The sequence below is a fragment of the Plectropomus leopardus genome, chromosome 23 (genome assembly GCF_026936395.1).
Source record: "Plectropomus leopardus strain MGB_pleo_1.0 chromosome 23, ASM2693639v1, whole genome shotgun sequence".
NCBI lineage: Eukaryota > Metazoa > Chordata > Actinopteri > Perciformes > Serranidae > Plectropomus > Plectropomus leopardus.
The window spans coordinates 847,029-861,919 of record NC_142198.1 but is presented as its reverse complement, the minus strand read 5'-3'; the positions used below and the strand labels follow the sequence as shown (position 1 = coordinate 861,919).

Here is a 14,891-nt window from a genome sequence, read left to right as displayed (position 1 = left end):
GGACTGGGAGGGGCTGAAGGGCTTTGTGCGATTGGTGGTGGAGTTAAGAGCAATCCTGAGAGTTAATGGGGGGCCGAGGGATAGTTTTGTCTGTTTTAAAAAAGAAAAAGTCCTAATGGGAGAATGGACTGGAGCCAGTGACCTTTAACCTCAAACACACAGACTTTCTTCACATTTAACCTTTACACTCTTATTCTGAGCACCACTCCCAGCTGTAAAGACAGAAGTAAAACATTTCAAACAGAGTTACTACACAGAAGTAACATGTAACTTGTAAAATGTTCTGTCTATAACAAAGTAAATGATATTCAATGTCAAACAAGAAGGATGGGAATTAAATGAAGTCAAACTGTACTATTTACAGTTCCCTCTACTCAGCAGGCTGACATCCATCTCTCCCCACATCTCTATTCCCCGCCTGATCAGGTAATTATCCTCCAAGTGGAGCTCCTCACTCTCACCTGGTAATTACAGGTGGACAGCATGCAGCCCTGTCATCCTTTAATGGAATATTCTTTTTGAGGGTTAGAGAGCTTTAAAGGTGAGGAGGAGCAGTTTGTACTTGATGCGGTGAGGGATGGGGAGCCAGTGGAGGTTCAGGAAGATGGGGGTGATTTGATTGTGGGAAGAGGGTTGAGTGAGGAGTCCAACAGCAGAGTTTTGGATGTATTGGAGTTTATTCAGAGCTTTGGAGGTGGAACCACAAAGAGTGCTGTTGGACGGGCAGTGACAAAGGCATGAATGAGGGTTTCAGCGGCTGAGAAGGAGAAAGATGGGCAGAGACGGGCAATGTTACAGAGGTGGAAGAATGCAGTTTTCGTAATATGATTAATGTGGGGTTCAAAGGTGAGGTTTTGTTGAAGATTACGCAGTGTTTGAGGATGTGAGTGGAGGGAGACAGGGTGGAGTTATCAATGGTGACGGAGAAGTGAGGGGACTTTGTGAGGGATTTTGGGCCAATAACAGTGAGTTCAGATTTGTCAACATGCTGCAAAGAAACAAAACACTTCAAAGTAAACAGTGTGATTAAACACTCACTCACTGTGAAAAGTCCTGCGTCCTTATTTGACTTAATTTCCCTGACAGGCCAGTCTGTCAGCATCTTGTCTGCTGTGGATCAGACTGCACACACAATCCTGTATGACCATATGGACACAGTCATATGACTAATCAAGCCTGCACACACACACACACACACACACAGAGAGAGAGAGACACACACACACACACACACACACACACACACACACACACACACACACACACACACACACACACACACAAAGAGCTCAGTGTCTCTGGTGAGGATGATGATAATAATGATGATGGGACTTCCAGACCTGGACACTAGAGCAGGCTCACTCCTCAACTGTGTCGCTTTGTGACTTGAGATTTATAATAGCTTGACGTCAACATCCCTTATACACTTCCCGTTTAGAAAGGTGAGCCTGCACTGTGTGTGTGTGTGTGTGTGTGTGTGTGTATGTGTGTGTGAGAGAGCGTGAACTAATACTTTTTACACTGCTATCACAGTGATATTTCATATCACTGTGATAGCACATACATAGCAGCACTCAAATACTGCTATGTATGTGTGGACAGACATAAATGTGCATTCTGCAAGGAAAACCAGCAGCAAAATCAGCAGGATTGGACAGCCAAACCACTATATTCAGAGCAAAGTACTGTCTACACACACTATTACATCCAAATGGTCACTTTGGGTGGTATTTTCTTATCCTGCTTATTGGTTTAACTGGACTGGACTTGCTGAGCCTCTACCATATGGAAAACAGGCACAAGCCAGATTTTGAAAGACACACGTTGCTAAATGATTGTGCTTTCTACTGGATGTGTTGGGAGAGCAACACACACGTTTGATGGCAGTGTTGATTCTCTGCAGCCTGTTGTAACACAGCCAGCAGGAGTCTGGGCTCCAGAGGAATTCCTCCAGTCCTCACCCACATTCCAGCCTGATAGCTCTGAAACGGAATACAGCACAGTATCTGTGTGTTCAAGCACTTTCCCTAAAGCCCACACACTCAGAATGCAAACATTTGACATTAGCAATATGTTATTAACAATAAATCAAGGCAGTGTTTTTATTCTTGGTCTATTTCCATTTTCCATTTCTTCCATTTTCTGCTCCTGTGTTCATTCTGTTATCTGTATGCTTTTGCAAAGAACGTGCAAGATTCAGCCATACAAAGATCCTGCCTCAAATGAAGTCCAAGATGACTCATTTAGCTCCATTTGTTTACAAGTCAGAATACAAAGAGGTCCAGACTGCAGTGGAGCCCAGCTCCAGCTGTTTCTTTGTTTGTGGGAGTTAGTACCGGAGAACCACATCTTCATGGAGCACAATAACCAGTGAGATACAGTAATAAGATACCACCGTTTTAAAGCCACGACCAAAGATAATGCCACGTTTCATTTTTTGTCTGGAGCAGCCTAAAATCACAGTGTATACTGGACTTCACTGTTTGACCACTGTTGTGACCTACATCTACCTACCAACCAATAGAAATGCCATGACTGCATCTACATTCTCCTCCTCCTCCTCCTCCTCCTCCAGTTCAGACTTTTTCTGACAAACATAAATGCCACTATAGTGAGGGCTTGACTTATGTTCGTTTTTATTCTTCTCTTACCATTACAGTGGCATAGATGGATGACGTACACTGACAACATTTTGTTCTGACATATTAATGTGGATTTATGTACATTATAGCCTGTGATTCAGCAGGCCTTATCATTGCACAGTCTGCATATATCAAATTTGATGTCGTACCTAAGTTTATTAGATCCATGTTGCACATTGTAGCTGCACTGAACATATAAGATTGCATAAATCTCACAGCCTGTAGGAGTTTAAGAAAGCTGATCTGGCCAGAGGTGTAATCTGGCTGCTACACTGAATACACTAGCCACAGAGTCCGCTACAGAGTGTGGTGGTCCCTCTTGGGCTTTGTGAGTTCCGACTGGAGATTTGCCGGGAACTGTACTAAGTTGGGGTCCCCCTCTATGTGCTAGCTGGGAACAGGAGGCCTTCTCTAGTTCTGTTGTTTGGCCAGTTATGGGGATGCAACCTGTGAGAATGCTTTGCACTGAAACAAATGTTGAGTCCCCCTCTGGTGTTGAGGTACGCAGATTGTAGTGAGCCTTCCTTTCGGGAGATGGACTGTGGTGATTGGGGGGGGCGGGGGCTGTCTTGTCACAAGAGGGTAAGGCACAGCGATGGACAGCAGCATATACAAACTATGGGGTCTGGCCATCTGAGCCTAATTTGGCTAGACTATAGTGCCATGATTTGGAGCTGGGCACATTGTTTGAAACCTTTTTTGATCTTTGCAACTGAAAAACATACAACTGTTAAATCTGACCCAGACAGTTTCCAGGTTGGATGAAAATAACCCTTGTATTTATGGAACATTCAGTCGGTCTCTCCTTCTCACTCTTTGAAAAAAGTTGTGGCTGCCAGGTTGGGTTTAGCATCCCATGCTTCTGGGGGAGCAGGGAATAATCTGACAACACAAAGGGGATGAGTTTGACTAAATGTAGAGGAATTGCTGGAAGTTGCCTGGTTGGGGAGCATGTGTTGAAGTTTGACCTTAAAGCAAAGTGGCTTACCTTTACCTTTAGATAGAAACATTATGCGGAAAAGCTATTGCTCAAACAATTCACAGCCTTCTGAATAACCTTTGTGTAAACTCAAACTTTAACAAGAACACACGCACGCAAGCATGCGAACGCGTGCGCACGCGCACACACACACACACACACACACACACACACACACACACACACACACACATTTGCATAGTTATTTTCTCATGAATGTACACAACCAAATCCAGATCCCTAACAGGTCTCTTCACCCTGTTTCACTTGCCAGTATGTGTGTGTGTGCATGTGTGACTGGAGAATGTGTATTTATGCGTGCTGAGAGGTGTGCAGGTTGGCTGCTGTTTTGACAGCCGTGTCTTTTTCTGGGAAGAGGGAAACACTGAATCAAAATACGCTGCCGACACAGTCCTTCCTTTTCATCCCCTTTGTTTTTGCTGCTCACACTTATGACCTTGCTCCATGTAAGTTGGTCCACTTTGCTGACTTGCTTTTAGCCCACTGTCATTGAGGTTCAGCTGGTAGTGTGTTTGAGATATTAGATATCCCTCAATGCCTTTCTCTGCTACCTAGCCTTCCTCGGTCTCTACACTCTCTCAGTGACCGACGGGGATCAAAAAGCAATCCATGCGTTTACAACCATTTAGCCAAATTATACCCAAATTAGCTTTATGCTACTGTAGTGTTTTCAGTTTTGAAACAGAAAGTGTGCCCATATAGTCAGAAAATTCCTCTCGGTGCTCTAATTGACATTTCTAACATCTTATTCTGTGGAGCAGCTCCAGACACTGTACTCAAAGATGTCATGAATTTGAGTTTTAGCACAATAGCTTTTGGATTCAGGAGGAAGTTGTTCTAATTTACTGTTTCTCTGGGCCGTCTTCGACCATAGGGATGGCATGTATGAGTCCTTTAAGGGTGCAGATTCAGCTTCCAAAGGCTGGAAAGAAATAGCATGACGCAACTGACTTGGTAAAAGGGGCTGATATGCATGCCGACGGGGTCATTGGGTTATGAGACACAGAAACAGAGGGATGTGGGAGTCAGGTGATCTGAATGAGGCACTTGGCAGACAGGGGGAGAATAGCAATAACGGTTGGTAAGATGTAAGAACTTGGGGAAGTTGGACTGTGGATGGAAGGCAGGACAGAAAGGCAGAATAATAATCACAACTGAGGAAGCCACTGTGATGGGCACTGACAAACACAAAATCATTCAATCAGTCCTAGTTGTAGTTCTTGTCAGAATTTGGTGTAGCCCTGCATCTTTGGTTTCCCATCAGCCCCTGACAGCACTCCACCCCACCAGAGGCTTTCCAAACAATTAAGACAAGGCTTGTTTTGCCTGGGATGACAATAGTTTTTGGTCAAGACTTCAGGCTTTTGCACAGTCTGTTTTTTTCCATTCAAGATTGTTGCATGTCTAGCTCTTGTGCATTCTTCAAATAGGTGCGACACCTGCGTTTTTATGAATACTATAAGTAACATCAGTCCTCACCATACATAGCAAAAAATCATTCTGTTTAAACATTTTAACCCCTTAAATGCCAGTTTTTATGATTAGAATTTGATTTTTATTTGAAAAAAAACCCACAAAAAGTGAATTTTTTTCCATCCCATACATGCAAAATGGATTATTTTTTTGGATGGGATTATCAGAGCCTGGGAGTGTTAAAGCCTGGCAGAAACATTGATTTTGATCCATTTTTGTTTTTGTGCAGTGTCACATTGTATAATAAGTGCAACACCTGTGTCCCTTAGTGTAAAACCTCCCAATAAAGACTGCCATAGAAATATTATATATTAATGTATTATTCCATTTAAAAAAAAAAAAAATATATTATTAACTTCAGTTCTCACCATAAATAGCAAATATTTGTTATCTGTTTCTGAATTTTAACCCCTTAAATGCCAGTTTTTGTGATTAGACCTGATTTTGTATGTACCTTTTACTGGCCTAATGCCTTACTTTGCTGTAGAAAAAAAATACACATTTTCTTTTAAGATTTAATTTAACAATAAAAAAAAGCAAAACATAAGAACAAGCTGATTATTAACAAGATTATTATTAGAACATTATAATTACAATTAATAATACAACAGAATTATTATTAGAACATTAGAATTTGGCCTGGTTCCAGGTCGGCTCTATCCCCAGCCAAAGCACCAAGGCATTATAGGCTGACACATCCAATATGTTGGCGAACAGCGATATGGGCCAGCGCCTTGTCATCCACCTGCAGTTATAGGTTCTGACAAGCTGCAAAAAAAGAAAAGAAGAAAATGAATAAATTAGTCCTATAAATTTTTTTCACATTATATATCATTCATTCTGTACCCGATATAAATGCAATAAATTAATGCACAGAATAAATAAAGCATGACATATTTAGCAGACATGCACTATAAATTAAATAATAAATAAATAAAAAATAAATACCTTATCCAAGTTGTCAACAGCCCCCTTGCAATAGGTGTAATCCAGTACAATTCTGGGCTTGTGGTGCTCTGCTTCCGAGACCGAGGCATCCTGGTGTTTTGAGCTGAGCAGAATGACGTTTTTTCCCCGCTTTGGGATATAGCTGACGGCCGTGGTGTTCTGGGTGAAGGCGCAGCGGGAGGAATGGCACTATCCAGGAGCTGCGGGGGTAGCTCCGGCCTGTTGTGACGGATGGTCCCGACCAAGGCCATCTTTCTCTCCCTCAGTAGCTCCATCGCCAGCTCAAAGGACGTGAAAAGATGATCGATGGGGATGGTGTGTCCACTGAGCCCCTCAGTCTGTCAGGTCCATCACCACCTGCTTGCCCTGCTGCTTCTCTGGTGGGGCGTGGGGGGTTGCTTTGTCCAAATACGGCTGCATGTTCCAGGCGTGCGCTGTGAAGACGTCGCAGCTTCAGACCATATTTTGCCAGTTTGCTTGGCATATACTGCCTGAAAGGACAGTGGCCTCTGAAGCCGACCAGTTGCTCGTCAACACAGACATGGGTTGAAAGCTGTTGGGAGCCGCACCAACCACTTGCTCCACACGGAGCCAGCTTGTCAGGGTTACGGGCCCGGCGTGCTGGTCGGATGAGCCGGACGTCGAAGCGGATGGTGTGGCTCAGCAGGTTGAACCTATTCTCCGGCATTGTGGCACGGAAGATGGGTCATCCTGTGTGTTCAACCCACAGGCTGCGAGTCGATTCACCATGTGTGCGAAACACACCAGCCAGGATGAGAAGTCTGATGTAGCCCCTGATTTCGGTGGCATTCACATCCCTCCAGTCACCACTGACACGCTGCCCCCTCCAGGTTGGTCATCCTCACAATAACCTGGATGATCTCATCCGTGACAAAAAATCAAAACCCCCAGGTTGGCTATCCCGGAGATGGCATAGCGTGTGATGCTGGGACGAGGGGTGCCAGCTGGCCGGTATTGGACTGTGTCCTTATTAGTGGGGGACCAGGTTATATCACTCCTCAGCTTCCATCCAGGTAAGGTCCCACACGCTGTGTCTTCCTCACAGCCCCCAGCACATACTCCACATCATCCTCTGTGTCTCCATCTGAGCTGACTTCATCGGAGCGGTCTTCCTCGTCCCCCAGCCCGAGGAGGCTGATGACTTGGGAAACGCTGTAGCTCCGTCTGCTCATCTTGACCAGGTAGGATGAAATGAGACCCCATCCAACAGACACATACATGTGTTTATCTGCGATTGCACCTGTGTCAACCTTTTGTTTTAGGTCACTTAGGTCACTGTGGGTAAACTGTTCAAGTCCCACAAGATGCAAGATATTTTTATTATTGACAGAGGGCATGTGTAAAGTTGTGTGTGTAGGTGCATGTGTAGTTCACCCCAAAATATACACCCTTAGCAAAATATATGTCATATGCATGAACACAACCAAAGTTATCCACAAAAAACAGTCCAAAAGGGTAAAAAAAAATACCCCAAGGGACACAGAAGGGCTAGAAATAAATCTGATCTCACAATCATGTTTGCAGACTGACTCCAAAACTTGAGTCCATCATAAAAAGTTTTTAGAACAGGTTTGATTGTCTGCATCTGTCATAAGCCTTGAGAGAGTTGTCTGACAAAGAGACAGTGAAGAAAATGTCACAGCAGAGGAGCGGAGTGTGCAGTATCCTTTCATAACTCAGATGGCTCACTTTTAACAGGTTGAAGAGTGTCATTCAGGTGGATGATGATGACAGGGAGGAGGATGAGGAACGCGCACACAGACAGAGAAAGTGAAAGTGTGGAGACAGAGAGGAGGACAGCTCAGTCTCTTCATGTAGCTGCGGTGCCAAATGCAAGATGCAGCCAGAACAAATAGAACAAATGCAATAAATAGAACAATACAACACATTGGATTCAGTGTACAAGGTTTCTGTGAGTAACTTTTTTCCATTTTTTGTAATATTGGTTTAATAATCACATCTGAAAAAAGATGTGACCAGACTCACTGCAAAAGGCCTCTGTGATGTCCTTTACAAAAATACATTTATTAATACATGTTATGGTACGAAGTTAAATAAACACTGCTGAAAAGAGCAAGTAGAAGTACTGATGTTTTGCTTGATTTTGACTTAGTGATTCATTGACAAACACCCTTGCACTCAAAGGAAAACTGTGAATTGCCAAAAAACAGGTACTGTCGTCACGTTAAAACTGTGGTGTTATTTGTGAAAAACTGCTCTCCCCTCGAACATTTATGCTAGGGATGCTCAGTTACTCTGTTCAACTGCATTTTCTGTTAATGTTTCTCTAATTTTGGTCTGATGTCGTTCTGGAGGAGAAAACTGAATTTCGCTCACAAAAAATTCTTCGTAAACACTGAAAAAAATAAAATTTTGTAAAAAAAAAAACAAAACAAAGGACATGATCTAAATTTCCTAAGAGGGACCAAGAGCAGAGCAGTAGTTTGCTGAAAAACAAGACAAGTTGATGACTAAGGCAGGGAGCGGTCATTACGGTATCTCAGTCTCTTTAATTTCATCTCAGTCAGAGGGCCAATCACTGATGTCACTGTTGACTTTTACAACAGAGCCAAACATCTATCCAACTGGAGATTTCACACACACACACACACACACACACACACACACACACACACACATACACACACACACTTGTATACACACAAAGAAGAGTTGCAGTACAAATGCTCTGACACTGTAATCCATCCATTCTTTCATCACTCATCTCTTTAACACACATGCTGAACACACACCCCCTCTCCATCATCATATCTCACCCTGATAAGAGTCTCATAGCTCTAGCAGAAATCCTCCCACTGGATTTCTTCACTGCAATTAACTGACGTTCAGGTCATGTGGCCTGCATACTGCCTTGCTGAGCAACACAATGAACAGGGCTGTGAGGAATGCCACCTTCTTCTGCCCATAAAAACAGCCTAAACGCAACCAGTTTCTTGTGTTTGAGAGTCACTAATGTCGGTCTCGCCTTATTATTTTCAGATCTGCAAAGTGAGTTTTAAGAGCTCAAATCCGGAGGGATTTAGGGTTCAGATTAGCCCACAGTTTATTTTCACTGGCATGTCTGAAGCAATTGTCTGTTCTTATTCCAAAGTCCACACTAAAGTGGTGCCCCTTTGACAGTGCTATAGGCATAACTGCAGAACGCCAAAAATTACCTTTCTCCTGTGCTTGAAACGCCGTGGACAGCATCATGTGACAAGGGGGCCGGACAGAACCAGTCGCAATGTTATTATATGCTGCCTCCAGCTTCTGTAGGATGGCAGGATGGCACATGCTGCATCTGCATGAAATGCAGCAGAATGGCATCAGATTAAAACACTACCAGTAGTGGTGGTGGATGGATCAAACAAACCCTGGACTTTCATGCAGGAGTCCTGTGTTTGCTTCCTGTTTTTTTTTTTTTATATTTAGTTTATTTACACATATCTAGAGATACATGTTTTTTTTTGGTATCTTTGTCACCTTTTTCACCCCTGATGACTTTGCACCCCTGTGTTTTCTTTAAAGACAGACTCAATGTGTTACAAATGTTAGTTTGCCAATGCACTAAGAATAAAACATACACCTAATTCACATTATTTCACATTTAAATTCAAACTCTTCTTCATCCACTTCTACACCGGCCACCAACACATACGGTACTTTAGCTTTAGGTATGCTTATATGCTTATAATTGTGTTGTTTTTTTTTGTGAATGAATGGAAAAGGACTTAAAAAGCACTGTCTGCTATGCTCAAGAAACTAAAATGTTTCTTTATAATATGAATGATACATACTAACAGGTAATAATACATACTTATACTATAGCATGAATAACACATAGCTAACTCTAATTGGTTCATTAGATTGCAAAAAAGCACTTTGTCTAGAGGTCACATTGCGATTCAAAACTGTTTGAATTTTTTTTCTTAATCTCTTTATTTTTAGGTTACTAGGAACAATCAGTGTGGCAGAATGGTCATTCAGAGAAAGCTGGATTCATACCTCAATGGGACTTTAACATAAGGATGATACAGTGGGACAGTAAAAAAGCTAGCAGAGCCTCAAAGCCACAGAAATTCTTTCCAATCCGGACAAAATGTCAATAAAATAAAATAAAGTTGCAATATGTTCACTACTGTGCACAATACATGCACACACACACACACACACACACACACACACACACACACACACACACACATACACACACACACAAATATTCTCTGCAGGGTGAGGTCAGTTACAGGAACATTATGGTGATTATCCTTTAGGGAAATACACTTTAACCATGCCATGCTGCAGTTCTCCTTTAACAGGAGGAACTGAAAGGTGAGCCGGGACATTATTCTTCCTCTCCATACTGTTCCCTCCCTCAGTATCAGGTTGCTCACTGAAAAAGTGCAGTCCCGAAGAAAGAAATGAAAAACACAGCATTCCCCTTCCCTTCCTCCTCCTCCTCCTCCTCCTCCTCCCCTCGTGGCAGATGGGATATTGAACTCAGAATGGCTCCTTCCCCCAGGGATGTGGGGAATCCACAGCTTATGGTAATTAAGTGTTATTCGGAAAGCTTGCCTCTTACTCTTCTTTATTGTTTCTTCACCTCTCCCCTGTATAAGGCAATTTGACTAAAGCTGGTTTAGAGCAGTTTGAAAGTGGTTTGAGGTTACAGGGTTAGAATTCTTCTTCAAGTTTCAAGTATAAAGTTAATTTCAAGAGGGCACTAATACATTCGTCCTTGATCCTGCTACATCTTTGGAGTTGAAGGTTGAGCTGATTAAAATCAGCAGCTTCTATGAAGATTCCATCAGGTTGGTTAGCCATGTTGCTGCTGATGGCATCATTCAATTCCTGCAGTGCATTTTTTGAAGTTGCATCAGAGTATTGTGTCTTGTCAGCTCCCAGCAAGTTCCGTCCATCCAGTGTAACAGTCCGATCCCGGATGTTCGGGGTTAACTATGTCTCTGTGAAGATGTGCACAGAGCTGTCTCTGATTTCCTGTTGCTGAGTGAGCCTCAATTGCATCTCATCCACTTTATTCTCCTGTGACTGGACATCAGCCAGAAGAAGGCTTGGTAGAGGAACTGCTCTCAGTCCAAGTTGGGTCAGCCTCGCCCTGATGCCACCTTTCCTCCCTCTCTTCTACTGGTGCTCGCCGCTTGGAGTATGCTGTTGATGGAGATCCTCTCACGACCTGCTGCATTCAGGCCAAACCCCACACAACTTTTCCTGATGTTGATAAGCGCTTCTCTATTGTAGAAAAGTCGTGATTCAGCAGAAGGGGCGATGGAGTGAAAAAAAAAATGCATGTGCTGCCGTCGTCATAGCACCAACAGATGCACATGCCGGCACAGATGGTTAGGATTAAAGGGAAGAGGCACATGGTAAGGTTTAGAAAAAATCATCACATTGAGACGGGAAACAAACACTGGAATCCTGCATGAAAGTCTGGGGTTTGTCGGACCCATCCATCCACCATCCCTCCCACCTGCCTTTTTGGTATCCTCATGCTCCTTATATTACACCACTACCAGCAGGGTATGAAAACACAGTGACTGGTTCTGTTCTCATGCAACCCTGTCCAGTGGCGTTTTCTGTCATGTGAAAGGTGCCTTTTGGCGTCGTGGACTTGCACCAGTTGTCAAATGGTGCTTCTTAATGAGTCCGGAATGAAAACGGGCAGGATATAGTCAAAAGCAGATTTTTAAAAAATCTTGAAATTTTGATTTCTAATATCACTAAAGACAATAAGCACTGAAACTGGGACCACTGTTGTCAGTCAGTCCTACTTCTCAGACTTTTCCAAAAGGCATTTTGTTATGAAGGCAAAAGTAGGGCAACTCTATGTCATTGTCATTGTATTCTAACTATTTCTTTATCCATATCTGTTGTTATACTGCTGTGTGTTTCATCCTCCTATCCTGAAAGTAACCTATATTCAAATGTTTATAAACTATATTTCCAAAAATAAGTATGAGCTAATGGAAAGCCACTTGTGACAGACTAACCATACACACAGAGTGGAGGAGGAGGAGGAGGAGGGAGGGAATAGCAAGAGGAAAAGTGGCCTTCAAGTGCACTCAGGTAATCTCATTTTGAGACTTGTGCATGTGCAATTGCTGTAAATACCCTGTGACAAAATGGAACATGTACTTTGAAAAAGGAGAAATGCAAACCAGACAAAAATAAGATGTATTCTTCTCCACAGTTAATATTATTACTTTTCACTTTTACTCATGTAACATTGTAATAGGTAACTTTAACCTCTACCAAAGTCATTTTCCATTATCTGTACTTGTACTCAGATATTGCTTTCATATACTTCATCCATAACTGTGGAGGCTATTTAGTTTGTGTATTAGGCCTATAAAACGGAATCAAACCAAATATTTCGTCTGACCCTTGATCAAGTTATAAATCCACAAACCAGGCAGGGAACTGTTTTTCTTCCGATTGTCTTTAAATGCAGCTCCAGTATCCATGGGACGAGGCAGTTTGCTGAGAGATTTGGAGAAATAGAGGGGAGGAGGGAGCGAGGGAAAGGAAACAGGGGAGGGAGGAGTAGGAGGAGAAAGATCTTGAAAAAAGTTTGAAAGGAACAGAGAGCTGTGTGAGTATGCGGCCTTGTTGAAAAGAACTAAGTGTTGGAGTCAAGTGAAAGAGCACAAACAGTTTTACAGTCTCTGTGTGTGTGTTTGTGTGTGTGTGTGTGTGTGTGTGTGGATTATACCGGTACCTGCTGCAGTGTGTCGTCGAGCGGATTCGATGAGTTTGACTTCACGATGAGGAGCGACCCCGTTCTGTTCACTTCCAACAGGGGTGAGTGGCTGTTTTTTCAACACCAAAACCTCTGTACCGTTATTTTCTTTTCTTTTTTTTAATTTATTTTTTGCTCATTTACAGTAATGCTTCCATAGGATATTAAAGCGCGTGACAGCAGTTTAAAGTGACTTTATTTATCTGCAGCTCCTCTCAGCGAGTATGAATCAATATCTACAAGTAAGGGCAGTGTTTCCATGAGCTGCTGTTAACATCTGGAGTTATCCTCTGTAACTGCTTAGTATCCTCACTTCATTCTGAGCTAATAGACAGTAACGGTATGGATTTGTGCTTACCTGTAGTTTTTATGTGGTATTTCATCGCATGAACTGTATTTGGAATATTAACTCTTTGAACCCAAATTTGTTTCAAAAACATGTGAAGTAAACTATGAGCAACGAAATAAAGAATGACCCTACAAAATAGCAAGAGATTAGTACAATACAGGAAAAGTACCTAGAAATTATAAAAAATTAAAAAATAAAAAAAATGATAAAAGAAGTTGAAAAACGTCAAAGAAATACCCTGGAAATGTGCTTCAATAATGTAATTTTTCTAACATAATTTTAAATTGGCAATTATGAAAAGAATTAATATAGTTTTTCCCTAGCTTTGTTTTTAATCCCCCAAGCCCCAAGACACATTTCTTGCAGGTTGTGGCACATTTCTCACCAAGTTGCACATTGCTTTACAATCATGTTTATAAAAGAAATCACATCAATTTGCTCAAAGGTTTAAAAAGCAGCACAAGGAAAGCAAAAGTGTAGGGTTAAACTTGTAGTTTATTTCCCAATGTTCTATAACATTAAGGTTTTTTCAAAGGGCTTAGTGTGTGAAAAGTAATGACTTAAATATACACCATTGTAAAACTGCAACGGTTTATCTGATATTTATCTCTGTTTAACATGTTTGACTTTTTCAGTAGGCTGTTTCTATCTGTGTTTTGTGCATCGCTCAAAGCCCGCGTGCACACACACTGGAAATACCTCATTAAGGTCAAACTTTATGTAGAGCACATTCACGAGACACCCAGATGATGTCTTGTCAGTGCTAAATCTGATGAGCCAGTGGTGAATGTCAGCTGAAAAGCCTCAAATGAGATTTTTTCCCCTCAAAGGATAATTTGTCCAGCAGAATGGGAGGGGCAGGAAGTTCAGGAGGAGAGACTGTGGAGAGACAGTTGGCTTTAGGCATTGTCGTTGAGGTTGTGGTCCATTGTCATGTGACTGTAGTATGGTCTTCACTCCAAACTCCATTCAATCACTTGGCAATTTAAATTTTGCCCAACCTACTTTATGCACAAATGCACTGCTCATAAAAGTGAAGAGAGATCTTTTATGTGTAGGATTAAGACCTTGTTTTATGAGCTGTGCTTTTGATGCAGGACTTTATTTGAAGTGAAACTTTTCAGCTCACTTCAGGCTACTCATTGCTGCTACCTACCACAGTAGAATCTGGTGGACGGAAGATTAACAGGAAAGCTGAAAAAACTTGCATGTCACATTGAAGAGCAGATGCTTTGTTTGGAAGTATCCAAGACAGATTTTATCTTGAGACTTCACTTCAAAATGGCAGAAATAGCAGTCATCAAATTGCATTATCTGACAGAATTTATGAATACAATATGCCAAGATTCATGTTACACCCCCCCACCCCCAAACTAACTAAACTTTGGGACACAGCCCACTGTATCTTTCCCCTGCTTTTCCAGCCTTGTAACCTGAAAAGCAAGTCTGGTTTTCATTACCTCAATGTAGCTAGACAACAGTATCAGATACATCAACAACGCATATTATGTTGAATGCTTCAGTGTAATATAAAATAAGGGATCAGCAGTTTTTTTTAAATGACTGTAAATAATGAAAGAATCTCTGCCTTTAGCATCTGCTTCATGGCTGAACTGTAAGGTATAAACTTGAGGGTTCTGTCCTTGTCCCCATATGACCTAGATTTAAAAAGAAACAAACTGTGACACTTAAGACCTGCTA

The 14,891-nt window shown here is 42.0% G+C and overlaps 1 protein-coding gene across 4 annotated transcripts in view; it reads left to right on the top strand.

Annotated features, from left to right (window-relative positions):
- The window catches only part of afap1 (actin filament associated protein 1), a 122,999-nt gene that overhangs the window by 32,642 nt on the left and 75,466 nt on the right, over positions 1 to 14,891 (top strand). Inside the window, exons 1-2 of one of the 4 annotated variants that reach the window (XM_088073969.1) lie at positions 12,578 to 12,694; positions 12,830 to 12,903. The exons of 1 other annotated variant lie outside the window; for it this stretch is intronic. In XM_088073969.1, the coding sequence (XP_087930095.1) occupies positions 12,867 to 12,903 (37 nt within the window). In that variant the 5' untranslated portion in view covers positions 12,578 to 12,694; positions 12,830 to 12,866. Of the gene's footprint in view, positions 1 to 12,577; positions 12,695 to 12,718; positions 12,904 to 14,891 lie in introns of those variants that run through there. 2 more of the 4 variants (XM_088073970.1, XM_088073973.1) reach the window with 2 other exon arrangements.